This window comes from Osmerus eperlanus, chromosome 19 (assembly GCF_963692335.1).
Source record: "Osmerus eperlanus chromosome 19, fOsmEpe2.1, whole genome shotgun sequence".
Lineage (NCBI taxonomy): Eukaryota > Metazoa > Chordata > Actinopteri > Osmeriformes > Osmeridae > Osmerus > Osmerus eperlanus.
The window spans coordinates 8,205,408-8,231,173 of NC_085036.1; the positions used below are offsets into that span (position 1 = coordinate 8,205,408).

The 25,766-nt window shown below is 50.5% G+C and overlaps 3 protein-coding genes across 9 annotated transcripts in view; 2 read left to right on the forward strand and 1 right to left on the reverse strand.

The window, feature by feature from the left end:
• cltca (clathrin, heavy chain a (Hc)) overlaps window positions 1–14,774 on the forward strand; it is a 30,483-nt gene extending 15,709 nt beyond the window's left edge. Inside the window, exons 7-32 of one of the 2 annotated variants that reach the window (XM_062485213.1) lie at window positions 1,268–1,465; window positions 1,812–2,012; window positions 2,389–2,541; window positions 2,758–2,880; window positions 3,333–3,470; window positions 3,655–3,819; window positions 3,975–4,155; window positions 4,807–4,970; window positions 6,542–6,667; window positions 6,774–6,916; window positions 7,078–7,312; window positions 7,439–7,561; window positions 7,765–7,910; window positions 8,071–8,254; window positions 8,376–8,568; window positions 8,795–8,952; window positions 9,110–9,382; window positions 9,741–9,908; window positions 10,039–10,188; window positions 10,317–10,448; window positions 10,564–10,674; window positions 10,775–10,945; window positions 11,133–11,354; window positions 12,287–12,307; window positions 14,139–14,214; window positions 14,435–14,774. In XM_062485213.1, coding sequence (XP_062341197.1) covers window positions 1,268–1,465; window positions 1,812–2,012; window positions 2,389–2,541; window positions 2,758–2,880; window positions 3,333–3,470; window positions 3,655–3,819; window positions 3,975–4,155; window positions 4,807–4,970; window positions 6,542–6,667; window positions 6,774–6,916; window positions 7,078–7,312; window positions 7,439–7,561; window positions 7,765–7,910; window positions 8,071–8,254; window positions 8,376–8,568; window positions 8,795–8,952; window positions 9,110–9,382; window positions 9,741–9,908; window positions 10,039–10,188; window positions 10,317–10,448; window positions 10,564–10,674; window positions 10,775–10,945; window positions 11,133–11,354; window positions 12,287–12,307; window positions 14,139–14,214; window positions 14,435–14,574 — 4,095 coding nt within the window. In that variant the 3' untranslated portion in view covers window positions 14,575–14,774. The remainder of the gene's footprint in view (window positions 1–1,267; window positions 1,466–1,811; window positions 2,013–2,388; window positions 2,542–2,757; window positions 2,881–3,332; window positions 3,471–3,654; window positions 3,820–3,974; window positions 4,156–4,806; window positions 4,971–6,541; window positions 6,668–6,773; window positions 6,917–7,077; window positions 7,313–7,438; window positions 7,562–7,764; window positions 7,911–8,070; window positions 8,255–8,375; window positions 8,569–8,794; window positions 8,953–9,109; window positions 9,383–9,740; window positions 9,909–10,038; window positions 10,189–10,316; window positions 10,449–10,563; window positions 10,675–10,774; window positions 10,946–11,132; window positions 11,355–12,286; window positions 12,308–14,138; window positions 14,215–14,434) is intronic. The other variant, XM_062485214.1, reaches the window with a different exon arrangement.
• Window positions 14,775–15,840: 1,066 nt separating this feature from the next.
• Window positions 15,841–17,129, reverse strand: ptrh2 (peptidyl-tRNA hydrolase 2). The gene is made up of 2 exons (XM_062485221.1): window positions 16,995–17,129; window positions 15,841–16,712 (listed from the first exon to the last, which is right to left on the reverse strand). Exon 2 carries the CDS (start codon window positions 16,695–16,697, stop codon window positions 16,179–16,181), a length of 519 nt encoding a protein of 172 aa, XP_062341205.1. The 5' UTR covers window positions 16,698–16,712; window positions 16,995–17,129; the 3' UTR covers window positions 15,841–16,178.
• Window positions 17,130–17,482: 353 nt separating this feature from the next.
• LOC134039384 (vacuole membrane protein 1-like) overlaps window positions 17,483–25,766 on the forward strand; it is a 43,096-nt gene continuing 34,812 nt past the window's right edge. Inside the window, exons 1-7 of one of the 6 annotated variants that reach the window (XM_062485215.1) lie at window positions 17,483–17,632; window positions 17,734–17,884; window positions 18,527–18,667; window positions 20,691–20,797; window positions 20,970–21,102; window positions 22,490–22,580; window positions 24,030–24,140. In XM_062485215.1, the coding sequence (XP_062341199.1) occupies window positions 20,719–20,797; window positions 20,970–21,102; window positions 22,490–22,580; window positions 24,030–24,140 (414 nt within the window). In that variant the 5' untranslated portion in view covers window positions 17,483–17,632; window positions 17,734–17,884; window positions 18,527–18,667; window positions 20,691–20,718. Of the gene's footprint in view, window positions 17,633–17,663; window positions 17,686–17,733; window positions 17,885–18,526; window positions 18,668–19,845; window positions 19,866–20,690; window positions 20,798–20,865; window positions 21,103–22,489; window positions 22,581–24,029; window positions 24,141–25,766 lie in introns of those variants that run through there. The other 5 variants (XM_062485216.1, XM_062485217.1, XM_062485218.1 and 2 more) reach the window with 5 other exon arrangements.

The window sequence follows — 25,766 nt, forward strand, 5'->3', positions numbered from 1 at the left end:
GCAGGCTTGTTCCCCCCCCCTCCCCTCCCCCGCAACACAGCAAGATTAATTTCATTAATTGCTACTGCCATCCGAACGTTAGGCCACATTTGACTGTTCATACAGATGTGCCGTCGGCGCAGCCGTGTCTTTTTAATCACCTCACGGTGGCCAATGCCTTTGCCGTTTTTTCTAACCCCTCTGGGCATGTCAGAGGGCCAGTGTTTGGGACCAGCCCCCTGCAGCCCAGCTGACACCCAGCCCCGCGTCCCCCTCCTCGTCAGCACTGACGTCAAAATGGCCCTTTTTCTCCCGGCTATTGTGCTGAAAAGCTGCTTCTCTGCTAAGAGCTCTATTTTTAACCTCCCCTCTCTCTCTCTCTCTCTCTCTCTCTCTCTCTCTCTCTCTCTCTCTCTCTCTCTCTCTCTCTCTCTCTCTCTCTCTCTCTCTCTCTCTCTCTCTCTCCTTTCCCCCATCCACGTCTTTACTTGCCTACCCCTATTCTACGGCGAGGCCAGTGACCTTCTCTGTGGTTGTATGGAGAATGAAGGTGCGCCATCACCGGTTGCTGCGAGAGACGACGCTATAGGCAGCTCCAAAATAGCCAATCAGAGCTCTTACACTCTTACGCACGAAAGGGTCCTCGGCGTCCACTCGGCTGTCGTTCGCATCTGATTGGTCGTTCCCTGCTCGCAATAACATTCCCGCCCCCTTGTTTACCGCCTGGTTGGAGGAAAAGTACAGGAGCGAGCGGTGCGGAGGAAAGAGGACTCCCCTCCACACTCGGCCGTGTCCTTTGTTTACGAGGGGTGCTGGAGAGATCGGCTTACCTGCTGGAACCCGGCCTGGACCTGGGCCCAGCCGGAACCCGATCTCCAGCTCTAGCTGTGCTGTTTGAATATGGTCTTTTTAGTGTGAAAGATCAGCCCCCCCCCTCCCCCTCACGAACACAGGACTGGTAAACAATATTGAGTTGGAAGAGGAGGGAGGGGAAATAATCGATGCTATGAATAATATATTGTTGTAAACCACACGGCAACCATTTATTGACCTTGAAATTGATGTCAATGAGTAGTTCTGTCACGGCCCCTGTCGAGCCTTAAGCTCTTGTGACGTGCCTTTTTATAAACGACGCTAGTGTTTCTTTCCGAATACCCGTTTTATTGAAACCGACATGTACAGATCCATTTTAACACGGGCCCTTTTCGAAATGATGTCTCGCTCCCTTGTTATACATTTGTCAGCTTAATTTCCCGCTGTGTTTCTCTGCGTGCGTGCGTGCGTGCAGGTGCTCTCGGTGTGTGTGGAGGAGGAGAACATCATCCCTTACATCACCAACGTGCTGCAGAACCCAGACCTGGCCCTGCGCATGGCCGTCCGCAACAACCTGGCCGGAGCGGAGGAGCTGTTCGCTCGCAAGTTCAACACCCTCTTCGCCGGCGGCAACTACTCAGAGGCCGCCAAAGTAGCGGCCAACGCACCCAAGGTAACCCACCCCCGAAAACCGGACCTGCCCCGCCAAACTTGCATGCAGTCATTTAGCAGACGCCCTTATCCAGAGCGACTTACAGTAACTTACCCAACCACAGAAGGGCCAAGGCTGTACTTCACAAACCGATTTAAAAACCGTTGCCGCTTCTGAACCTCTCCTAACCACTTGGGAGAGACTATTGAGGGAATGGACCTTTTTGTTGTTATTTATCTCCAGTGGTTCTTGTTGCTAGCTAGCATTGTGCAGTTTTCTTATCAGTGTCCACAGCTAACCCCCCCCCCCCCCACCCCCACACACACACCCCACCCATGTTGTCCGTTCTCCCCCCCCCCCCCCCCAGGGTATCCTTCGTACCCCCGACACCATCCGGAAGTTCCAGAGCGTTCCGGCCCAGCCGGGCCAGACGTCCCCCCTGCTGCAGTACTTTGGCATCCTGCTGGACCAGGGCCAGCTCAACAAGTTTGAGTCCCTGGAGCTGTGCAGGCCCGTGCTGCAGCAGGGACGCAAGCAGCTGCTGGAGAAGTGGCTCAAAGAGGACAAGGTATTGGCTCACAGCGAGGGCTCTACATCCCCACACACACACACACACACACACACATATACACCCGCTTAATCTACAGGAAGAGGTCTTTCCTGGGTTGCGTGTACGTGTAACATATCTCTCCAGGCATCTGGGCTGGGACTTTCTAAGCTGTGAGGCGATCTGTTATGGAGTGCATTTCCAGTGTTTATGTCCCATCCTCTAAGTAGAGATATGGGTACTTCCCCTCTGGAGGGGCCCTCTGCCGTTTCATCCGACAATGTATTCATTTCCGGTGTTATTTTCCCCATTCCTAGCACGCCTATCAAGTACACAAAGTGGTTGGTTCTTTCCAGTGCGCCACGTTGACCCCCAGCGTTGTGTTGTGTGTCCTCAGCTGGAGTGCTCGGAGGAGCTGGGCGACCTGGTGAAGTCAGTGGACCCCACCCTGGCCCTCAGCGTGTACCTCCGGGCCAACGTGCCCAACAAGGTCATCCAGTGCTTCGCCGAGACGGGCCAGTTCCCCAAGATCGTCCTGTACGCCAAGAAGGTGGGTCGGTGTGAGACTGCAGAACATCCTTCCTGTTACGCCACCAATGGGAGGCTGGGCGGGAAGTATGTGTGTTTTGTGTTATGAGGGCCCTGCTGTGAATCGTGAGTGGCTTCAGTTCTGATCGTTTGGTATATGGAAGAAACTATACAACAGCATGTGAATGTGAGCGGTGTTTTCTTGAACCCTCTCTGGTTCTCCTCTGCCTGCTCCCAGGTGGGATACACCCCAGACTGGATCTTTCTGCTGAGGAACGTGATGCGCATCAGTCCGGAGCAGGGCCTGCAGTTCTCCCAGATGCTGGTCCAGGATGAGGAGCCTCTGGCTGACATCACACAGGTCTGGCCCCTGACATCACACAGGTCTGGCCCCTGACATCACACAGGCCGGGCCCCTGACATCACACAGGCCTGGCCCCTGACATCACACAGGCCTGGCCCCTGACATCACACAGGCCTGGCCCCTGACATCACACAGGCCTGGCCCCTGACATCACGCAGGCCTGGCCCCTGACATCACGCAGGCCTGGCCCCTGACATCACGCAGGCCTGGCCCCTGACATCACACAGGTCTGTCCCCTGACAGGATCCCACCGTCACTGATAGAACCCACAAGCAACAAAACAAAAAGTCACTGGATACTGATCGAACCAGCCCACACCTCAACCCACTCGGCTCTCTGGAGGGGGAATCGATGTGATTCAATTCAGTCAAAGTCACTTTATTTGTGCTGAGGGGAGTTGTAGCGGGTCAGCTGATGGTGTGTGTGTGTGTGTGTGTGGATTTCCTCAGATCGTGGATGTGTTCATGGAGTACAACCTGATCCAGCAGTGCACCTCCTTCCTGCTGGACGCCCTGAAGAACAACAGGCCAACCGAGGGCCCCCTGCAGACACGCCTGCTAGAGATGAACCTCATGCACGCCCCACAGGTACACACACACACACACTTGCACTGTCTCTCGCTTTCCCTCTCACTGTTTCTCTTTCTCACTCTTTCTTTCTCTCTCTTTCTCGCTCTCTCTGTTTTTCTCCCCCCAATCGGCCATGCGACACACCCGTTTTGGTCTCGAACCCGACCCGATTGACAATCCCGTTCCTCCGCCCCGTCCCCAGGTCGCTGATGCCATCCTGGGCAACCAGATGTTCACCAACTACGACCGCGCCCACATCGCCCAGCTGTGCGAGAAGGCCGGCCTCCTGCAGAGGGCGCTGGAGCACTACACCGACCTGTACGACATCAAGCGCGCCGTGGTGCACACACACCTGCTCAACCCAGAGGTACTGGGGCTCCTACACACACATACACACGCACACACTCAACTGTTCTTCTAGGCCACTCTGGAACCTTCTCCAAACACCGTCTGTTGTTTCTCTTTTTCCCCCCTTTTCTCCCTTTTTCTCTTGTCTTCTCTCTCTTCCTCTCCCACCTCCAGTGGCTGGTGAACTACTTTGGCTCCCTGTCAGTGGAGGACTCCCTGGAGTGCCTGAGGGCCATGCTGTCGGCCAACATCCGGCAGAACCTGCAGATCTGCGTCCAGGTGGCGTCCAAGTACCACGAGCAGCTCTCCACGCAGTCCCTCACCGAACTCTTCGAGTCCTTCAAGAGCTTCGAGGGTGAGGCCTGGCGATCAGCTGTCCTCGGATGACGCGCACACACACACACACCAGACACGCACACTCTCTCGTCTAGGTCACAGAGCAGCCTGGCAGCCCCCCTGTTCTATTGGTGCACCCCCCCCCCCCCCCCCCATCTCTCTCTCTCCCTCTAACCATGACCCGTGGAGGTGCCACGCTCCGACAAGCTGAACTCAACCAATCATTCCGACTCATTAGTGCCCTTTCTGTGTGTCCCTGTACTGGCCAGAAGTCATCAAGCTGCAATTAGCTAAGTAGGCCAGAGGCGGGGCGATCGATGCAGGCTGTGGAGAGCATCCTGCGGGGAAGGACGCTCACGGGCTCTCGTGTGGAGGGTTACCACGGCCACAGCCCCGTCAGCCAATAGCAGGAGAGACAGAACTGCAGTCAGCTCAGATCACCTATGCGATTCATTCCAGTGTAGCACAACATACATGGGTGTGTTATTATATCGACACATGGGACGCTGATGTTGCCATTCTAAATAAAGCGGACATCACTTACTGGATCGTGAGACAGTGAGGTCAATTACTTGTCTTTGTTATAGATTGCCCTGACTGGAGGCTCAGTGAAAGGTGTGTGTGTGTGTGTGTGTGTGTCTGACCACATGTCCCTGTGTGTGCGCTCCAGGTCTGTTCTACTTCCTGGGCTCCATCGTGAACTTCAGCCAGGACCCGGAGGTCCACTTCAAGTACATCCAGGCGGCCTGCAAGACGGGCCAGATCAAGGAGGTGGAGAGGATCTGCCGCGAGAGCAACTGCTACGACCCCGAGCGCGTCAAGAACTTCCTCAAGGTAGGCAGGCCGCACATCAGGCACGTCGAGGAATGTCAACACACCTGCTATATATATTATTTCCTCTTTCGATATTTCCTCTTTTCTTCACTTCTCTATCGGTCTGAAATGTACCCGTTTAATTTTCTTTGCGATGCATCGTGATTACGATTTGTTGAACCTGGAACAGCAAGGTCCGTTTGAACCACTTTTGGTTAATTCAGTTTTCCTGTTACAGTCCCTTTTAAGAGTGCATGTTCCATTATAGAACTATTAACCTACATGATTTGAGAAAAAAATTGAATTGAAACCGCATTGTAAAAGTTCTTGAATGAGTAACGCTGTCCCTTTAAGCATTCCCAACTTGCTGTCGTTTGCCTTCATTGGAGAGATGTGTTCCCGGTGGCAGTTATTCTATATCTTTTGTGCTTTTCCCTGTTGTCTTTGGAATGGCAGGACATGTATCAGGTAATTTATCATCCCCAAGTACAGGACCCCCCACCCTCTTTTCTTTCCTCCCACCCCCCATAGATACAGGATTAACCCTGGGATTTGTATGAGCAGGGCCTGTAATGGTACCGCCCCCCCCCCCCCCCCCCATACAATACACCTGCCGGGTGCACCAAACCTGTTAGCAGCATCCTCGTGCCATTTGTATTCCTTAGCACAGTCGGGCAAGGTTTTGGCTACTAATAGCACATCTTGACTCAACCATGGCTATTGGCTGGAGAGTTCCTGTCACAGGGCAGATTGGCCCCAGATTGTAGCCCAACGCCAGGACTTGCTCCCAGGGCTCCCGGCATGCCCTCCTCCCTGTAGCAGCCGCCGTGAGGCCAGGGCCTGGAGTCCAGGTGCACAATCCCAGAGTGTTGATCCTGTAGGAGTGTTGGTGGCAGTCTCCCAGTGGCAGCGGTGGGTCCTAGCCCACCCAGAGGGCAGCAGCAGCAGGGCCTGGCTGGGGGGAGAGCCCCCAGTGGGTGTCCCTCCAGTGCGGTCGGGCAGTACCTCAGTAGAGCCTGCAGGGGGAGCCATCTGTACGCGTGTGTGAGCGAGGGGCCGGCTGCACTCGGCTTCAAGACTCAGAATGGGGTTTTATTGTGGTTTCTCTCTTTATTTCTTATTTTCTCTCTCTTTGTCCACTGTAGTAAACAAACTGTTTTCGCAGTGCTCAACCATCCTCTAACCTGTTCAGATGTGACGCCTTCCATTTGTTGTAGTCGAGAAACCGTTTATGTTTTTGTTCTTGTTGTTTTCCTTGATATTGTCATTTGGAATCACTTGAGCAGGACTGATGCAACTGGAAAATGATATCCCAATTTCATTTTCAGTGATTCTGACGTTTCTTTTTGTCGTTGTACATTTACGGATGGGCCAACAAGATTACAGTCAAACCTCTGGCACCCCCAAACGCGCCCAATAATTTGTTCTCGTTGGTGCAAAATAGGCACACAAAAAAATCTTTCAGAAGGCTAGTGATTGGCCCACAGACCATAGCAGGTTTGGCTGTGATCCTTGGTGAGCTGTGTTGAGGCCCGCTGTGCTAGTGCTGTGGTGGCTGACTGTGGCTCCTCCCCCTGCTCTGTGATGGACAGGAGGCCAAGCTGACCGACCAGCTGCCCCTCATCATCGTCTGCGACCGCTTCGACTTCGTCCACGACCTGGTCCTCTACCTGTACCGCAACAACCTGCAGAAATACATTGAGATCTACGTGCAGAAAGTAAGTCCTACACACACACACACACACACACCTGCAGGAAGCATTACCTGGGAGAGTGAAGGGGCGCAAAGTGTGAGCAGGAGATAAGCCCGTGTGTGTGTGTTAGGTGAACCCCAGCCGTCTGCCGGTGGTGATCGGAGGTCTCCTGGACGTGGACTGCTCCGAGGACGTCATCAAGAGCCTGATCCTCGTGGTGAGGGGCCAGTTCTCCACAGACGAGCTGGTGGCCGAGGTGGAGAAGAGAAACAGGTACGCGCGCACGCCCCCCCCCCCCCCCCCCACACGCTGCTCCACCACATCCAGAAATGTCATCTCTCCTGAGGAGAGCGTGTGTGGCGTGTGATGATCTGCTATGGACCCTCACGTGGCCTCTCTCTCCATCCATCCTCCTCCTCCTCCTCCTCTGTCAGACTGAAGCTGCTGCTGCCCTGGCTGGAGGCCCGCATCCACGAGGGCTGCGAGGAGCCGGCCACCCACAACGCCCTGGCCAAGATCTACATCGACAGCAACAACAACCCCGAGCGCTTCCTGCGCGAGAACCCCTTCTACGACAGCCGCGTGGTGGGCAAGTACTGCGAGAAGAGAGACCCCCACCTGGCCTGCGTGGCCTACGAGCGGGGCCAGTGTGACCAGGAGCTCATCAACGTGAGTCTTCGCCCCCCGTCACTCGACGACTCACTTCTTTTCTTTCCTCGTGCGGTCGACGCGTTGCCCCGTCGACTCTGCGGGCCACATGTTTGATGCGTGACGCCGCTCTGCTCTGCGTTTCAGGTCTGTAACGAGAACTCCCTCTTCAAGAGTCTGTCTCGCTACCTGGTGCGCCGCAGGGACCCCGAGCTGTGGGCCAGCGTGCTCCTGGAGAGCAACCCCTTCAGACGGCCCCTCATCGACCAGGTGGGCTCCCACACCAGCCCCTTACACAAGAAATACAGTTCAAAATCGTTTTTTTTTTTTTCTTACTGCTTCACTGAACTGAAACATAGCCGGCCCATCCCAGAGAAGCACGGGGGCTCAAGAACATGTATGGAGAGAGAGTATGAGAGAGAAGGCCAGAAGTTGCTCCATGTCCCCAACCACTGCTGTCCTCTCGTTCTCAGGTGGTCCAGACGGCTCTCTCTGAGACCCAGGACCCGGAGGAGGTGTCGGTCACAGTCAAGGCCTTCATGACCGCTGACCTCCCCAACGAGCTCATCGAGCTGCTGGAGAAGATCGTCCTCGACAACTCGGTCTTCAGCGAACACAGGTGAACCGGGGCTTCACCCGCTTAGGGGGTTCATGGTTAAAAAACTGGTTCAAGTTAAAGGTCTCTCTCTCTCTCTCTCTCTCTCTCTCTCTCTCTCTCTCTCTCAGCCCATAAGAGAAGAGATGTTTTGTCAACATGCTTTGGTTTCCGCCTCCCACAGAAATCTGCAGAACCTGCTGATCCTGACGGCCATCAAGGCGGACCGCACGCGCGTGATGGAGTACATCAACCGCCTGGACAACTACGACGCCCCCGACATCGCCAACATCGCCATCAGCAACGAGCTCTTCGAGGAGGCCTTCGCCATCTTCAAGAAGTTCGATGTCAACACCTCGGCCGTGCAGGTCAGCAAACACACACACACACGCAGTCATGTATACCCCTATACCATGTGCGTATTGTCCGTTTTCTCCAGCGCTGACCTCTTTTTTTTTTTTTTTTCTCTCTGCCTTTGTGTTTTCCCAGGTGCTGATCGAGCACATCGGTAACCTGGACCGCGCCTACGAGTTTGCGGAGCGCTGCAACGAGCCGGCGGTGTGGAGCCAGCTGGCCAAGGCCCAGCTGCAGAAGGGCCTGGTGAAGGAGGCCATCGACTCCTACATCAAGGCTGACGACCCCTCCGCCTACATGGAGGTGGTGCAGGCCGCCGACCAGAGCGGTGAGGATCAGAGCAGAAGTAGATTGTTGATTTGGAGTTTTTCCTTGTCTTCCTTGAGGGTTTAGGTTGGTTTTGATTTAGTTCTGTAGGCGTATGTGAAGCCCTCTGTGACATTGCTCAGATAAAGGGCTACGCAAATAAGATTTGATTTGAATCTAAATGTTCTCTGACACCTCACATCTCAACCTCTGTGGCTGACGGGTGCTCTGGCGGGTGTGTGTCTCAGGTAACTGGGAGGACCTGGTGAAGTTCCTCCAGATGGCTCGTAAGAAGGCGCGGGAGTCCTACGTCGAGACGGAGCTCATCTTCGCCCTGGCCAAGACCAACCGCCTGGCCGAGCTGGAGGAGTTCATCAACGGCCCCAACAACGCCCACATCCAGCAGGTACTCCCCCCCGCCCCCCCCCACCACAACCACCCACGAGAACTCCCATCAACCTCCCTCTCAACTGTTCCGCGGTGTTCAGCTAATGTGTCGAGGGAACACGGAAGTAACATTTGTTTTTCTTTTCGTTTTTTTCCTCCGTCCGTCTTCCGTCCAGGTCGGCGACCGCTGCTACGACGAGAAGATGTACGACGCCGCCAAGCTGCTGTACAACAACGTGTCCAACTTCGGCCGTCTGGCCTCCACCCTGGTGCACCTGGGCGAGTACCAGGCGGCCGTGGACGGGGCGCGCAAGGCCAACAGCACCCGCACCTGGAAGGAGGTGTGCTTCGCCTGCGTGGACGGCACCGAGTTCCGGCTGGCCCAGATGTGCGGGCTCCACATCGTGGTCCACGCCGACGAGCTGGAGGAGCTCATCAACTACTATCAGGTAAGAGAGGGGGGGGGGTTTATCACACACACACACACACACAGAGGGCTGTCTAGGTCTATCACACACACAGACACACAGAGGGCTGTCTAGGTCTATCACACACACACATAGACACACACACAGAGAGGGCTGTCTAGGTCTAGCACACACACACACACACACACAGAGAGAGGCTTGAGCAATCCAACACAATTGGCTCAGACGCCTTGAAATTTTTTATTTAGTTATTTATCCATTAATGTATTTTACGTACTTGGACTTGAAATGTGATCCTGTATTGCGTTGTAACTCGCTAAACAGTACTACTCCATAAAGTGCGTCTCTTGAACATTCTCCACCTCCTCTGCCCCCTCAGGACCGCGGTTACTTCGAGGAGCTGATCACCATGCTGGAGGCGGCCCTGGGGCTGGAGCGCGCTCACATGGGCATGTTCACCGAGCTGGCCATCCTCTACTCCAAGTTCAAACCCCAGAAGATGAGGGAGCACCTGGAGCTCTTCTGGTCCAGGGTCAACATCCCCAAGGTAGGCCCCAAGCACTGACCTGTCCTGGACATGAGGCCGAGTCGGTCTTCAACAGAAGGTTATGAAAGAAGCTGATGGTGATTGGTTCAGACTTGAGACTTTTTTTTTCTTTTTTTTTTTACCCAATCAGGTGTTGAGGGCGGCCGAGCAGGCCCACCTGTGGGCGGAGCTGGTCTTCCTGTACGACAAGTACGAGGAGTTCGACAACGCCATCATCACCATGATGAACCACCCCACAGACGCCTGGAAGGAGGGCCAGTTCAAAGACATCATCACCAAGGTACGACACGACCACGCCCATCCACCACCTCCCAGGTGACAGGAGCCGTTCACCACGGACGTAAAGGTTTCCCCGTTGAGGGCCGTGTACATATAACCCCCCCTCTCTCTCTCTCTCTCTCTCTGCAGGTGGCCAATGTGGAACTTTACTACAAAGCTGTCCAGTTTTACCTGGAGTTCAAGCCCTTGTTACTGAACGATCTGCTCATCGTGCTGTCGCCCAGACTCGACCACTCCCGTGCCGTCAACTACTTCACCAAGGTCAGCCCCTTCCCCCCTCTCCTCCTCCGTGTCCACTCTGTTGAGTCAGTGTACAGGGACTGTATGGACTGGTAGTTACATGCTTGAGTCTGAGTTCCTGTGTCGGTTTCCCCAGGTGAAGCAGTTGCCCCTGGTCAAGCCCTACCTGCGGTCAGTACAGAACCACAACAACAAGTCTGTCAATGAAGCACTTAACAACCTCTTCATCACAGAGGAAGACTACCAGGTGAGACCCCCTTCCCCTCCTGCATTTAAGCTACTGAAGGCTGTGTCGGGGTGAACAAGAAAACATTAACCCTTTCCCGTGCCTCGCCTTGTGTCCGTAGGCTGTGAGGACATCAATAGACGCCTACGACAACTTTGACAACATCTCCCTGGCCCAGCGACTGGAGAAACACGAGCTGATCGAGTTCAGGAGAATCGCCGCCTACCTCTTCAAGGGCAACAACCGCTGGAAACAGAGCGTGGAGCTCTGCAAGAAGGACAAACTGTACAAGGTAAGAACTGCGCGCGACGCGGACGCCGTAGCGAGCGATGACCACTAGATGGCCACGTTGGTAGGGACAAGCATCCCCCCCGAATGTTTTTAAACCCACTCCTCAATGTAGGTCGCCATTAGTCCCACGAGACACAGTCAGTCACCAGTCTGAGAAACCTCTTTAACCCCCCTCCCTCCCTTCCCAGGATGCCATGCAGTACGCGTCCGAGTCCAAGGACGTGGAGCTGGCCGAGGAGCTGCTGGCCTGGTTCCTGCAGGACGACAAGAAGGAGTGCTTCGCCGCCTGCCTGTTCAGCTGCTACGACCTGCTGCGGCCCGACGTGGTGCTGGAGACGGCCTGGAGGCACAACCTCATGGACTTCTCCATGCCCTACTTCATCCAGGTCATGAGGGAGTACCTGTCCAAGGTGGGTCCCCGCGGAGACGCCGCGGTCACGGACGGGGCTCCGCCGCTCGGACGGAGGGCCGTGCGTTCTCCCAGCTCCCAGATGTTGACCGGATGAATCGGCACTTTTTAAAAAAAAATATTACTGTGCACATTTTCGTTTTTCTTTTCTTCTTTCTTTTTTTGGGGGGTTGTACTTTTGAGTGCTTTGTTTTCTTTTTTTTTTTTTTTGTGTTTTCCTCTTTCAGTTTGCTCTGCTCTTTTTTCATGTTTGAGAGGGTAAATGATTTGGGGGAAAGCTCTCAGAGGAGAATTCAGCCAATCAGATTTTGGGAGGCTGTGGCTCGAATGAAACATGATTTAAGTGGTGTCCCGTCTACTTTAGTGGTGTCCTCTCTGCAGACCAGAGGGCCAGTTGCGCGCTCTCTCTCCCCCTCTCTTAGTTTTCTCCCACTAGAATCCAATGACTTTTCTAGTGCCAAGTAAGTGGAGCCTCGTCATTGGTTGCGGTGTGTGTGTGTGTGTGCATGCGGGTCTGCCCTGAGCATGGCTGCATGAGTCAGCATGCCTGCGCAGCACACCTGAACACAAGCTGCTCTCACACCAACCTTTCAGCATTTATCACCGTGGGCCATAAATATAGCATTAGCCTAGCTTATATACTGTATAGAAAAAATACAGTGTGTATATATAGGCAAAAAAAAAATGTTTTGTTAGTCCCGTTGCTGTGTCAGGCAAAAGTGGGAGGTGAGCCAATCAGAACACTCGTTTTGATTTTGATCATGGAAAGGAGTATGTTATGGTCTTTAAGCGATTTCTTTTTGTTTTCTTTCTATACTGTAGATATGCTAGTGGTCGCCCCCCTTTGTATACTGATTAGACTGCTCTCTATCTCTGTGAAAATTGAGTTTGATTTTATTTTCTAAGCCCCGCTTGTGTTGAATTTCCTTCCAGGTTGATGCAATTAAGGACAAGGTGAAACTCGATTCCTCTCTTCCATCTATCTCTTACACTCTTAAATTGTTCGTGTAGCTTGGAGGATTGCAACCTCAGGAATCTGCATGACCGTTTTGGATTTAATTCCCCCCCTCCATGTTTCCCTGCTTTCATGAAAGCAAGCACGCACGTACGCGCACACACTCACATGCGCTCACACTCACAAATGTGCGCTAACACGTGCATACAAGCGCACAAACACACATACATACATACATATTAATTTCCCTATGGGGAGCAATATGAAGTTCTTCTCCTTTCTCACATACATACATACATATAGAGCTTTCTAATCAACCCAAGCTGACTGAGGAGAGTATGTCAGTAGATTTGGTTGTAACTAATAACAGGTACTCTGAGTCTCAAGCCAGCCATGCCAGTCAGCCATTGGCTCTCAGTCCTGACCTCTGACCCCCCCCCCCCCCCCCCCCCCCATTATGAGGTTTACCTCAGATTCTTCTTCTGATACGACGGGCACTTCAGCCTCATTTCAGGACAGAAAACCAGCGGTAGACTGCATGTAACCATGGTACTAAAACTGTCAAGGCAAGACAAGCGGTCGAGACCTTCTGGAAGAGAATGCACTTTACAGAGAAGCTGGATCTGTCGTTTTGTGAGACGCAAACTACCGTGTTCACTGTAACGTGCGGGAAACCCCAGAGTTGGGTCGACGCAGAACATGTCAATGAGTATCGGCACGTTGACAGCTCACGGAGCGTCGCTGCAGAGTGCATTCCCTCACACAGCTTCTCACGGTTCAGGAGTAGGACCTCGATATACCGTTTGTAGGTGCAGCTCAGGGGTAGAGCAACTGACTGCAGATCGAGAGGCCGTTAGTTTACGCCCGTGTGAGCCCCCCCCCCCCCCCCCCCCCCGTGTACGCAGGATAAAAGATAAAAGGACAGAATATATTAAAAAAGAGGAGTGACATGAGCTGCACTCGGAAGCTTTCTCTGGTTTTCTACAACAAGCATGTGAGCCGGTGAGCAGTGAGCCTGGCAGCTGTGTACGGGAGGCCTGTGCTGGTGCAGTGTGCGAACCAGCCTGGGAACTGCTCTCCAGGCTGGGGCCCCTTCTCCCATGCACCTGTCGGAAACCAACTGTGTAACACCAACCGTGGCATGGTTCTCTTCTGCCAATGAAACCTCAGCTAATTGGGAGTTGTAGTTTTTTTTGTTTTTTGGTCTAATCTCCAAACTACTTTTAACAAGAGGTATGAAGGGAACTGAACCCACTTTTGATTGAACGGGTAGATGCATAATCTGCTACACATACCCGAGGCTTTGTTTTATGACGGTCTTCTTTCATGACGACATGCATCCTATATAATGCTGCATCGTCCAGCCCAATATTTGGTAACAAGATCAGCTATTCTTCCTTGCTCTTTACCAGGCTTGGGATGGCTACAGCATACTGCTGAATCCAAGAAACAGAATATCAACCACCTGATGGGTTTGGTTCTCTGCATACAGGTTCTATCAGTCCTGGAAACCGTTCAGTTTGGTTAGCACTGCTGGTTGAATGGAGGGACCCCAGTGTTCAATCTAGTTTTAATTGTAGTCCCCTTCAGTAATGTAGTCTTCTGTTCCCCTGCTTTTGCTTGACTGGTATGTGACCATGGTGCAGTTCACAGGCCTGGCTGGGGGTTCCTAAGTTTGCACACAATCTACACCCCTCCCCTGGAATGGTCCCTTCCATCAATCACTTCAGTTTATTAATTTAACTACTTAATTCAATGTAACCCTTCTCCAGCGGCTCTACGACCTGCAGTACCTTAACCTGGGTGTAACGAGCTGTTCCTCTCTCCCAGGTGGACAAGCTAGAAACCTCAGAGTCCCTAAGGAAAGAGGAGGAGCAGGCGACAGAGACGCAGCCTATTGTCTACGGTAAGACCTTTCACATCCTCCCCTCGTGAAGTTACCGCTGGTCTGAAACCCCACGCGGTCACGTCAGCGTAGGTAACCTACACTCCAAGATGAAAAGCACTGCATGTGAAAGTCCTGTCTCCTCAGGGCCTATGAAGGTTTGTGTTAGAACCATGATGTATGGTGTTTGTCTACAGAAGGACGGTACATGTGTAACCTTGTGTGTGTGTGTGTGTTGCAGGCACACCCCAGCTGATGCTCACAGCAGGTCCCAGCGTGGCAGTGCCCCCCCCACAGGCCGCCTACGGCTACGGCTACTCGGCGCCTGCAGCCTACGGCCAGCCCCCTCAGGCCCAGCCAGGCTTCGGCTATGGCATGTAAGGCCCGGGTCAAGCAGCCCTCCGGAACCATCCATCCATCTGTTCCTCAGTCCTTCACCAGCCCATTACTATCTTCTACTCACCACAGGGGATACCAACAAGCAGTTCTTCTCTTCTTTTTATTTTATTGTTATCTGTGTTTTTTGTTTTATTTTCTTTCAAACTGTCATGAAGGACTCCATTTTATTTCTATTGTCAATGGGAAAAAAAAGATTGGATCACAAGTTGTTTTTTCACATTCCATATTTACTAGAATTAATTTGTCTATTTTATTTTTGAATGGGGAATGGTTTGTGTACAATGAAGGGGCTTGTGGAAAGAGGAAGTCCTCTTCTTAATTAAAAAGGTCTGTTGTGAAGCATCTGATTTGCACTCTGTAGTGAGAAGAAACTAATGTAGAATCTCTTCATTTTGATGTGTGTGAGCAGCTTATTCTGTCCGTCTGTAAAATGCATTTAATTATTGTATATTCAGAAACAAGAAAAAACAAACAAAAAAAAAACAGCTACAATGTTCTTCTATATTTGAACAATGAGACTGCCGCTTCCATGACCACAAACTAGAAACACTACGTAACACCAGTGATGACCCAACATTCGGGGAGGGGGGGGGAGGGGGGGGTGGGCAGGGCCCGTGGAGCTCTTGAGGAACGAGAGATTATTTTAAATGCATACAGAAAATTAGTTTTATTATCCTTCCCAAATCAAGCCTATGCAGGTGTACCAGTCAGACCGTGGGGAGGAGCAGGTGTCTTTTACTGTCTCGGCGTGTAACAGATGACCTCCCCTTTTGAGCTGTGTTACGTGCTCGTGTGGGACCATTCCATTTGAGGAGGGATTACTAAAGAAACCTTATTCTTCGGACCTGTGTGTATTTTACTAACCTGCCCTCCCTCCCTTTCTTTGTGCTAAGGTTTGTGTATGCTGGATATCGTGGTGTTCTAGGTCACTGTTCTTGAGTGTACAGAAGAGAGATACTAAAACCTATTAGCCTTGATGTCCTGGCAGGTTTTGGTTTTCTTTTCAGTTGGCCCTCTCTGAATCTGAGTTAAAAATCACAGGACTGTGGTAATTGGATGTTTTTATCAAAGGCTTGCGCGTATACAAGAAATCAATCATTAACTCCCTCTACCTTATACTCTTAAACAAAATGACTAGATTAAGCGTGCACTTAAAATAGTTGATTGTGCATAATCTGGATCATGAACGAAACGGCAGTTTTCTTTTCCACATAAAATAAAGGCTTCTTGTTTGTCAAGAAAAGTGGGGTCTTGTCACCATTCTTTATACATGTTTGCAACTGTGGTAGATGTATTTACATTTTATTCATTGAGTCACATTTCTCGATGTAAAGGACCTTGCCTGTTAAACTCAGCACCAGTGTTGTCCCAATGTCATGTCAACCACAGCCAGCACAACTAACGGCACTTAAGCAACTGGGCTCGATTAGGCCTATAGGATTCTGGTTCTGATTTTAACAGACAATGTAACAAAAATGACAGCTTCAAATACAACTATGATATAAAAAAAATATCTTGTTTGGGAGGCAGTCCCAGTGTTACTTAAACTATTTCCCACAGAAAATTAAGTATTCTTGTTATATTGTTCAATACAGCTTCAAGTGTCCGGTGACTTTGTCCACAAGATCCGCAGGGCCAGGACCAATGCCGAGCACAGTGCGTGATCCTGGTGCAATCTGCGTCCTCCCTGCGTCTTGGATCAGACTGACGGGCAGCCCAACCTCTTTAGCATGGGTCAGCAGCTCTAACAAACTGTCCTCGTCATTGGTCTTCACCACCACCTTGGGCTGGCCACAGTATTCCCACTGTTTCAAGAGCTCCGGGTTTCTGCGTTGCACTTGCTTGTAGGCTGACACAGCTGCGTGCGAGCACTGAGCCGCAACTTTACCCTTTCCCATCTTCAGGTCGGATCGAACCACAAGAATCATTTTGAATTCGCCGCTTTCTCCCATGACACTTGTTTCATTTCCAGTGCCGTTTCCGACAGCTGAGATGACAGCCCTGGAAGAGTTGCCGAAGCGAGCGCGAAAGTGCCATCCAAGACAAAGTCCACAGCCCACTCCAGCCAATATACCCACAGCTATCTGTCCGTACAGTGAATCCATATCAACGTGACCAAGCTGTGAATTAGAAGTCAAAGTAGTCAGAGTACATCCAGGGTTAAACACGGACTCAGTGAAAATCTAGCCTCAACTTTGCTACAACCTCATTTGTGCCTGTACCATTAAACGTGCTAGCTTAGCCAGGTTTAGACAACAATCGTGCGAGCCTTTAGTCTTGATACATAAAAACGAGTCTTCACTTATGCTCACAACGTATTTTACGAAGTAGACTAGGTCACTTTCAATATTAACTTTACTTCTTCTAGGCGCGTTAAAAACAAAATCCTGGTTTAAGCCTACCTTTCCGTTGGATAAACGTGTTGCTATTGCTTCCTTCGTCCGGTTCCTCGTCTCTTTTTGATGACGTGAAGGTGAGTACGTTTCAGTAAATTAAGGTGCTGCTGCGCAACCTGCTTACAAACGAAGAGAGACATTTTTAAAATAAGGTAATACCAATTGATGGTATGCTCATAGGACCACTTATTAATACATGCATTAGAGATCACTGAATGTGGTTTATATGTGTGTGGGCTAGTTTGATACAAAGTAGAGTTGCCAAGTTGTAAACGTGTATAATTGTTGATATTTTAACGTACAGTTTAAACCACATATGCGAGGATTAATATAATTATTTTCTGTATTGTATACGATTAAAAATATGAATCATAAAATTATAAAAATCTGTGTGTAGCAGCCTATGCGTGCCGAAGCAGCGCGTATAATGCTCTTCTAAAAACAGCCGGTGTTGGTTCAAGCGCTCGCTGCCTTTTTCGACTTAATTTAAGCGAGGCGCTTCTACAGGATGCATCTCTCCATGGAATCATATCCAAGTTAAGAATCTTTATTGCACAGTCTGCGTGCGTGGTGCGCGTTCTGCACGCTGGCGGAAGTAGGCTAAACCACAGCCCAGACTGTCCATGAGATTGGCAAAAACGCAGGTCTGATTGCTGTGATATAGGCTGCGGCGTTTGACAGCTCGGGTTGGAAGAAGGTAAGGGTGATACAGATGACTACTAATCTGTTGAATTTGGTGTTCCAGATACACGACAGGACGAATCCACCTGACATTGACTGATCTACGGCTTGTCTCGCAATGCACCAGGCTTGTTACTGGGGTTTAAACCTGCACTAACAGTCTCCTCCACTTGGCTCCGCCGGAGACAATGGTAGTTCCACAATGAGACTGTTCGGTAGGTACAAATATCCACATTTATCTGCTGTATTAATTGCATCAGATATTAAAACTAGGCTAAAACAGCATAATACTGGAAATAGGCCTAACTGTAATTTAATACATGTTTTATTCCCAGAGCCTATTGGCGTACTCAATTTGATTATTTGATGTTTAATTCCACTTGTCAAATATAGCTATAAATATAAATGTGTTTTTGTATATGATGACGGATCACAGTAACTACACAGGGCTACTGCAGTAGGCTACTGTACTTTGTGTCATTTCGGCTGATGTTGAAATCTAACCCTATTCAGGCACAGAAGTTAACTTTTACACCAACAAACATACATTTAAACCGGGATCATTTTAAATGAGGGGCCCAGCTAATTAGGCCATGCTTTGACTTCGTGTTACTTTCTGAAAAATCTCTCCGGCCGGGGTGTGTTTTTTAGACTGGGGTATTTGCACCAATGCCAGTCACTTTTTAGTTGAAATCGTCAGAGAGACAAGATCTCTTAGATGTGTGCTCCGGGAAAACGATCTGATTTTATTTTTAGTGCTCTAATTAGTCTTGGTCTCGGAGGGTTTTTGTAGGCAGATGATGAAACGTCCCTTACACGCATCCTTATGCCATCCCCTCCCCCGACAACTCTTGCAGCGTTATCCCTTGCTGGCCCCCACCACACCCCGAATAAGTTATTATGTAGTTAATGGATTCTATTGCCCTACATCACCAGCGGAGCTGAGACGGTGGCATATGGGGCATAGTTCTTGTGGATTTGAGACATATCTCAGTAAGGTGAGTAGCCTTCTCTCCTTCAAACACTAGGTTCTGATTTGTTTGTTATTTGGGCTCTGTTGTTGAAATTTAGGGACTATTGGTATACATTGCCCAGTGTTTACTTGTTAAAAATCCCGCATTGTTCGAAGATATTAGGATTGTAAAGATTATGTTCACTGTATAACGTTTTGCATTGGTGTGTTAGGACTGCATGGTTACTCAACAGGTCCCGCACAGGCAGTTGTTTTTGAGGAAGCTATTGCGCAATCAAATCCGTGGCAGGCAATTGCGCTGCTGAATAAAACGCGCGTTGTGCTGTTCTCTTCTGTATTCTTTCAAAGCGGATACATTCAGTTGCCTAGGAACCATATGAACTTGTAAATAAAGTAAATGTCCCACATTGTCCTCAGTTAGCCTATATGTTATGCGGAAGTACAGGTTTAGGTCAATCATAAATGTAAATTATTTGTATCTCGAGTCCTTTTGGTGACGCAACCCTGTAGAAATTGGTGCGTTTGTATAACTACATATTCACGTAATGTCCCCACGGAAAGTCTGTAATGAACGCAAGATCTTTTATATAATGTGAAGTCTTCGGGGATAGGGCAATAGTTTCCCAATTGTTTCAACCCCTTCATATTTGGTAATGCTGATCAATTGAGATTCAAGGTTGCAGGTCAGAGCAGAATATATTTGCTGCTACATGGCGGTCAGTTTAGTTTAATAATACACATATATTGTATGCTCTTATGCAACAACCTATCTCAGAATTATAGTGGGAGTATTCTCATGCATCTTATATTGCAACCCAACTGAAGCATGTAAGAGCTCGTCCAGTAGGCTACGTTGTAAACTTTCCTCCACTGTTAGGCCCAGGATTGATCTGAACACGTGATCCAATGTTGGGAGAAAAGGACACACACCATCTCTGTCATCTTTGTTGGGCTTCAACATATGTCCACAAAATTCCTTAAGGTTCTAAAGAGCCTTCATGGGCCCTTTGTAAAGTCAACACTGTTGACTGCTGTCTGTCACCACAGCCAATGTGGACGTCAGGAAACTGGAGCCAGAGGCTCCCCTAGAGAGGGGGTCGGGGGGGCTGGCTGGACAGATTAGCCTGTGTGGGACTCTGACACTTCCACCAGATGGTAAACTGCGTGCCTGTGTGTCAGCCTCATCTCATGGCTTTACAGACAGACTCCTGAGCGTGCTGAAGGTGGGTCTTGTTTCAATCTTACCTCCCGTCTCCCACCATCTGTCTCTGCGCTGGACCATTCCAGACACGAGGATACATCTGCGCATGATGGATAATTGTCGCTAAAGTGTCTGGGATGAGATACAGAACATACTAACTTGTTCAGTATGGGCGCAACCAGGCTTTCAGAATATTCAACTCTGCTACAAACTAGGGGTTCGCACTGTGCAGGGAATGGGGCATTGGTGGTCTAATTAGCCTTTCTCAGCCCTGGTCCTCGGGACCCTCTGCACTGCATGTTTTAGACGTTTCCCTTTTCAAACCCACCTGATTTAAATGAATGGGTCGTTATCAAGCTCTACAGAAGCCTGATAACGACCATTCATTCGAATCGGGTGTGTTGGAGCAGGGAAACATCTAGAACTGGCAGGGCAGGGGGTCCCAAAGACCAGGACTGAAATTGCACATTGTGACATTGCGCCACATTTGAACTTGATGTCCTTTTCCCCCAGTTGACCCCAAGGAATAGATACATTAACGAGGCTACTATTGGCTGCAAGGACTAACTACACAGTGTACGTTACGTGTCTAGTGCAGAGAACGCTGTAGAGTTGGCAGGACGAATTGTTGCGAGTATCATTAGGTCACGCATTGGCCTGATTGGGTTACCAGTAATCTGCAGGACGCAGCATATTAACTCTGAACGCTCTGGTCCCCCGGTCAGTGGCTGTATATTTATAAACGTGTGTGTGTGTGAGTGAGTGAGAGAAAGATAGCGTGGGATAGATTATAGAAACGTGTCTTATCTCCGTTAAGCCGTGTCCATTCTCTCCGTGTTTCCACCAGGCCCTCGGTCCTTCCGTTACCCCGTGAGATGGCAGAGAGCGCGACAGACTGTCAGCTTCCTCAGCAGCGTGTCGGGGCCAAGGAGCAGCCCAACGGACAGTCTACAGGTGAGCCGTGGCTGCCTCTGTCACCCCAAAGAACACTTGTTTTTGCACCGTCGTGGAGTTCTTAGTTTGTACTGAACGACGATGTTCTACCATGCTGTAAGAATGGATGTAAACAAGTGAGAGGTGGGACAAAAGGACGACAGTGGATGCTAAACGGTGTTTGTGTGGACAGACGCGTCGCTGAGCGAGAGGAAACAGTCGGACCGGGAGGAGCGTCTGTCTCTGGTGGTGTGGAAGAGGCCGTTAGTCACACTCCACTACTTCCTGTTGGAGCTGCTAATCACCCTGAAGGAGTGGGCGTGCAGGTGAGAGGAGACGGCATCCGTTCTTTTATCGCGGAGGAAATGCCTTCAATGTCTTGCTCATGTCCACGTGTTACGGTAAAGAAATGTGTATGTTCGAATACAGGACATGGTGAAGAGAGCTCTGACTCTGTCATGTTCCTCGTCAGCTTGTGTTTTTGGTTAATTCATCTCGACGTACTTCTTATCTTGAAAAGATAAGTTTGTTTGGTTTTCACCGATGAACTTGCACTTTGTTATGTCTGCGAATCAAGGTAATACACACACACACACACACACACACACACACGCTCATGCACACAGAGACCCAGAGAGAGATGGGACCTTGAGACTCTTGTCTGCTTTCATTTGACAGGCCCTCCTGACTCCCTCAGCATGTTTCAGTCTGGAGTTGCGAAGCCATGACAGGAGGGCGTTACATGTTATCACGGACCTCCGTTCATGTTAGACTTCATGATGCTGTTATTCCCTCTGTCTGAAAGGAGATTGTGTGAGATGGTCTGTTGTATAACACTCCCACATGCGCTAAGAGAGCGGGCCCTTGGATGACGCAAAAGTGTTTCCGAAATGACAAACTATGTTAACCCCCTGTGCTGATGTAAAAGGCCCCCAGCAAAATAAGGTCAGCATGTGCAGTCTTTGGGCTGTTTGCGGTTTGCTGTGTGAGGACAAGATGTTTATTTTCCTCAAACTACAAGAGGATGTGGGGAACCGCAAACGCCACAAGCCGTGCGCTCATAGGACGTGTGTTCTGAGCACATGTTGTTCTTGCATCAGGCAGTAGACCGACTCTCAGAAGTGATTAGATGTGAAAAATACAAAGTTGACATAAAAACCGTGGCATTCATTGTTTTAATTCATCCGCGGCCCAAATTCGAGTTCCTCCGCAAAGTCAACACGCGGTTGTTTGCAGACTTCAAGTAGGTGACTGACAGATGGAGGATTGTGTAATCGTAACGCTCAACAATAATTTGGTTCAAAATAATGTGATGGCACTGTAAAACGACTACCAATCTTTATGAGGGAACTTTCAGTCGATTCCTCAGAGGCGTTAACGTTCTCTGGTCCTGAGCCCTGAAGTCGGCAGATGGGGGGGGGTGTAAGTGTTGATTAAGAATGTGACCGTCTTTATATCCTGTGGCACTCGCACACTAATGTGCCTGATATGTAGAAGGGACAATCAAGCCTTTAAGACAGGGATCAGGGATTTAAGCTCCTGCCTCGAACGGCCACTTAAACACACTGTCGTGATCTGGCCAGGTAGGTCTGATCCACACGCTGCCCACCGTTGAATACCTTTTTCTCCTTCTCTATTCCCCATCTTCTGCTCTCTTCTCCTCCTCCCCCTCGACTCTTTCTGTTCTCCTCCCTGTCCTTCCTCTCCTCCTAGGCTTTGGCACCGGCGACAGACCGCGTTCGCCTTGTCGGGGCTCTTCATCCTTCTGTATGTGGTCTACTCCATCGAAGGAACTCATCAAAAGGTGAATGACGCGTCACGCTCCAGCCGACCTCAATCGCTACTTTAACACTTGAATAACATACGAATAAAGAATGAAGTTGTATTGGTCATGCAGTGTGACACGCGCGTGCAGGGAGTGGTCAAACGCACACACACCCACACACACAGAGGTGTCCACCACATTTCTGCACTGCATTTCCCATCCTGTTGTCCTTCCTCTGAGGGCAGCCAGGAGCAGTGGTCAGCCACATCAAGGTGACCAGGGGCCAAGTCCAAGTGCTCACCTCATACCTGGGTGGGTAGGAGGAGCCATCTGTTCTGCATGGTTTTATTGGCGATCTTTTGCGGAGGAAATCCCTTGTGAGCGCGGGCAGGGCATGCCAACTCCACACAGAGAGACCAGGGAGGAAGGCAACCTCAGCACCAGTGCCCCAGGCAGGGATCAAACACAAGGACTTCTAGCTGTAAAATGACAGTGCCACAGTGCTATGCAGGGTCCTCGTTTTCTTACTGGCATACGTGTGTGTGTGTGTGTGTGTGAATCACCATGTGATTGCGAGTATATCGTGTTAATAATTAGCATCACTACGCTGTGAGGTAACGCACGTTAAGATCGGTCTTATTCATTCTAAAGGCCCAATAATAAAACAAATATGCTTTTCCAGGGCAAAACACACAGATTTGGCTTGAATCCGTCCTTACTGTATTTACCTGCTAAAACGGGTCATGAATTTTCAAGGCCGTAAATATATTTTCCACGTTTACATGTGCCCCAAGGTGTTGCTTAATTCCTAGGAAACACTGAAAACAATTACTAATAGCTAGTACTTCCCAGCACGCTGACTAAGTGATGAGAGACAGTGCATATGTTGTTTTTGTTTTCCTGGGGTCACTGGGAAACGAGCAATTTGCCAGAAAACCTCCACAGTTACTGTAATCTACACCGTCCATCCATGCCTCTTCCTGAAAACAACCTGCCCTCACTTCAGGAACTGCTTTTCCATGTAGATTGTATTAGATATGGATGGAGGAGGGGGAGAGAGAGATTTGGCTAGTTTAACTTATTAGTTGTGTAAGACTTGGCTGCCATGAAAAGAGTGATTCTCTTCTTTTGTTCCGAACACTCCTACCCTACGGCTCTGTCCTCCAAACTTTTCAACAGAGCAGGCTCTGACTCCGGTTCTAGGTCTTCCTCTCTCTCTCCCTCTCTCTCTCTCTCTCTCTCTCTCTCTCTCTCTCTCTCTCTCTCTCTCTCTCTCTCTCTCTCTGTCTCTCTCTCCCACTCACTTGCCCTCTCCCACCCTCTGTGGTTCCCTCTCTCTCTGTTGCGCACTTTCACTCTCGTACCTTCCCTCGGCCCTCCCTCCTGTCTCTCTTGTTTTTTCTCTCTGTCTCTCTCTCGCTTTCTCTCGTTTGCCTCTGCCTGTTCTGCCGACATGCGCCTGACTGTCCCTCTCTCTGGCCCCCGCAGTACGTACAGTACGTGGAGAAGAGGTCCCTGTGGTGTGCCTACTGGCTGGGCCTGGGCATCCTGTCCTCCGTGGGTCTGGGGACTGGCCTGCACACTTTCCTGCTCTACCTGGTGAGTACGGCCACGCTGCCGCTCCACAGACCTCACGCCTCCTCTCGGGTTTCATGTTGTGTCGTTCTTTTCTGGTACCATCCAGTACCTGTTGATGCCACTTGATGTAGCCAGAAGCCATGCGCTGTCTGTGAACGATGCTAGGGGGGGGGGGGGGTCAGCGAGTGGTCATCGCGTCCTGTTGTTCTGCGCTTTCGTGAAACGTCGGAGCACGGTTAGGAGTTCAGGGAGATTAACTGTCTCAGAGGGAGAGAGGGAGGGAGAGAGGGAGGGAGGGAGGGAGAGAGAGGGAGAGAGTTTGTGTGTGCGCAAGTGCACGTGTGTGTGGTGGGACGGTGTAGAGTTCCCCTCGGTGGAGAGGCACACTGCGGCATGGTAGCAGCGGTGTTTTGACAGGCTGTCCGGGAACGAGCGCACTCGGTGACCTCGCTGACTGAGTGCACACTGCAACCCCCCCCCCCACCCCCTCCACCTCTCCTTCTCCCTCCCTCTCCTTACGTTTCTCCCTCTTCTGTTCTCTCTCTCTCTCTCTCTCTCTCTCTCTCTCTCTCTCTCTCTCTCTCTCTCTCTCTCTCTCTCTCTCTCTCTCTCTCTCTCTCTCTCTCTCTCTCTCTCTCTGCCTCCCATCTTATCCCCTCCCTTTAGGTTTCTCCCCCTCCCTCTCTCTGTTTTGCACGTTCTGTGCATCCGTGAGTATCGGGGCTGGCTGCGCAGCAGACACGGCCTCCCAAACATCTGCTAGTCTTTACTGTTCTCTGAGCATTATTAACACTGAGCCACCCAGCTGCCATTTGGGAGCCCGCAGTCGCACTCACTCCCCATCACCCAGAGGAGTTGAACTGGAAACTGTTAAGTGTGTCCTTCATTCTGTGTTTTGGAAAGCAAACTCGGTGCCCCCAAATGTAATTTGAGAAGCTGTAGCTTTTTTTGGTGACCTGACTTACTTTCTTTCCTTTTTTTCCCCTCTCTCGTGCAAGTTTGTTTTCAAGTAGATGGGCACCATCTAGTGGGCAATGAGCTGTACTAGGGTACAAACTGACGTTGGAAGAAGAAATGTCAGACTTTTTGATGTTTAGCTTCGAGCAGAGAAACTGTTAGTTTGCTGTGTGTTTTCAAGTTCTGATAGGCCGTCCTATCCATAACCATCTGTGGAAAAAAAAAGAAAAGAAAAAAAAGAAAAATCTGGAAACTCCGATCACTGAGTTCACTCTGTCCTCCTCAGCTCTGCGTCAAAAGATTGTTTATGTGCATGAAGGAGTTCACTGTGGTTTGATTTCCTGCTCGACCCCGCCCCTGCTTGTGTGCCGTCCTATCACACAGCGCTGCCGAGGACACAGCTCTCATGCTGAACCTCTGCACCTATGACGCACGTTCACCACCGGGGAGCTGTCTGGGCCCCTGTACTGTTACACACTCGCTAGACCTCGAGTGAGCCAGCAGGTGGCGCCATCTGTCTGCGTGTTGAAATCCCCGTTTTCAAAACGGGACGAGGAAGAACTCGACAACACCGCCGTCAGCGCCACTAGTGTATCTTCTTCCCGGCTTTGTTTGGACCCGAGGGGCCTCGCCCGCAAGGCGTCCAGTGACATGTGACTCCCCTTTCACCTCATGGGTGTTCATGTGACT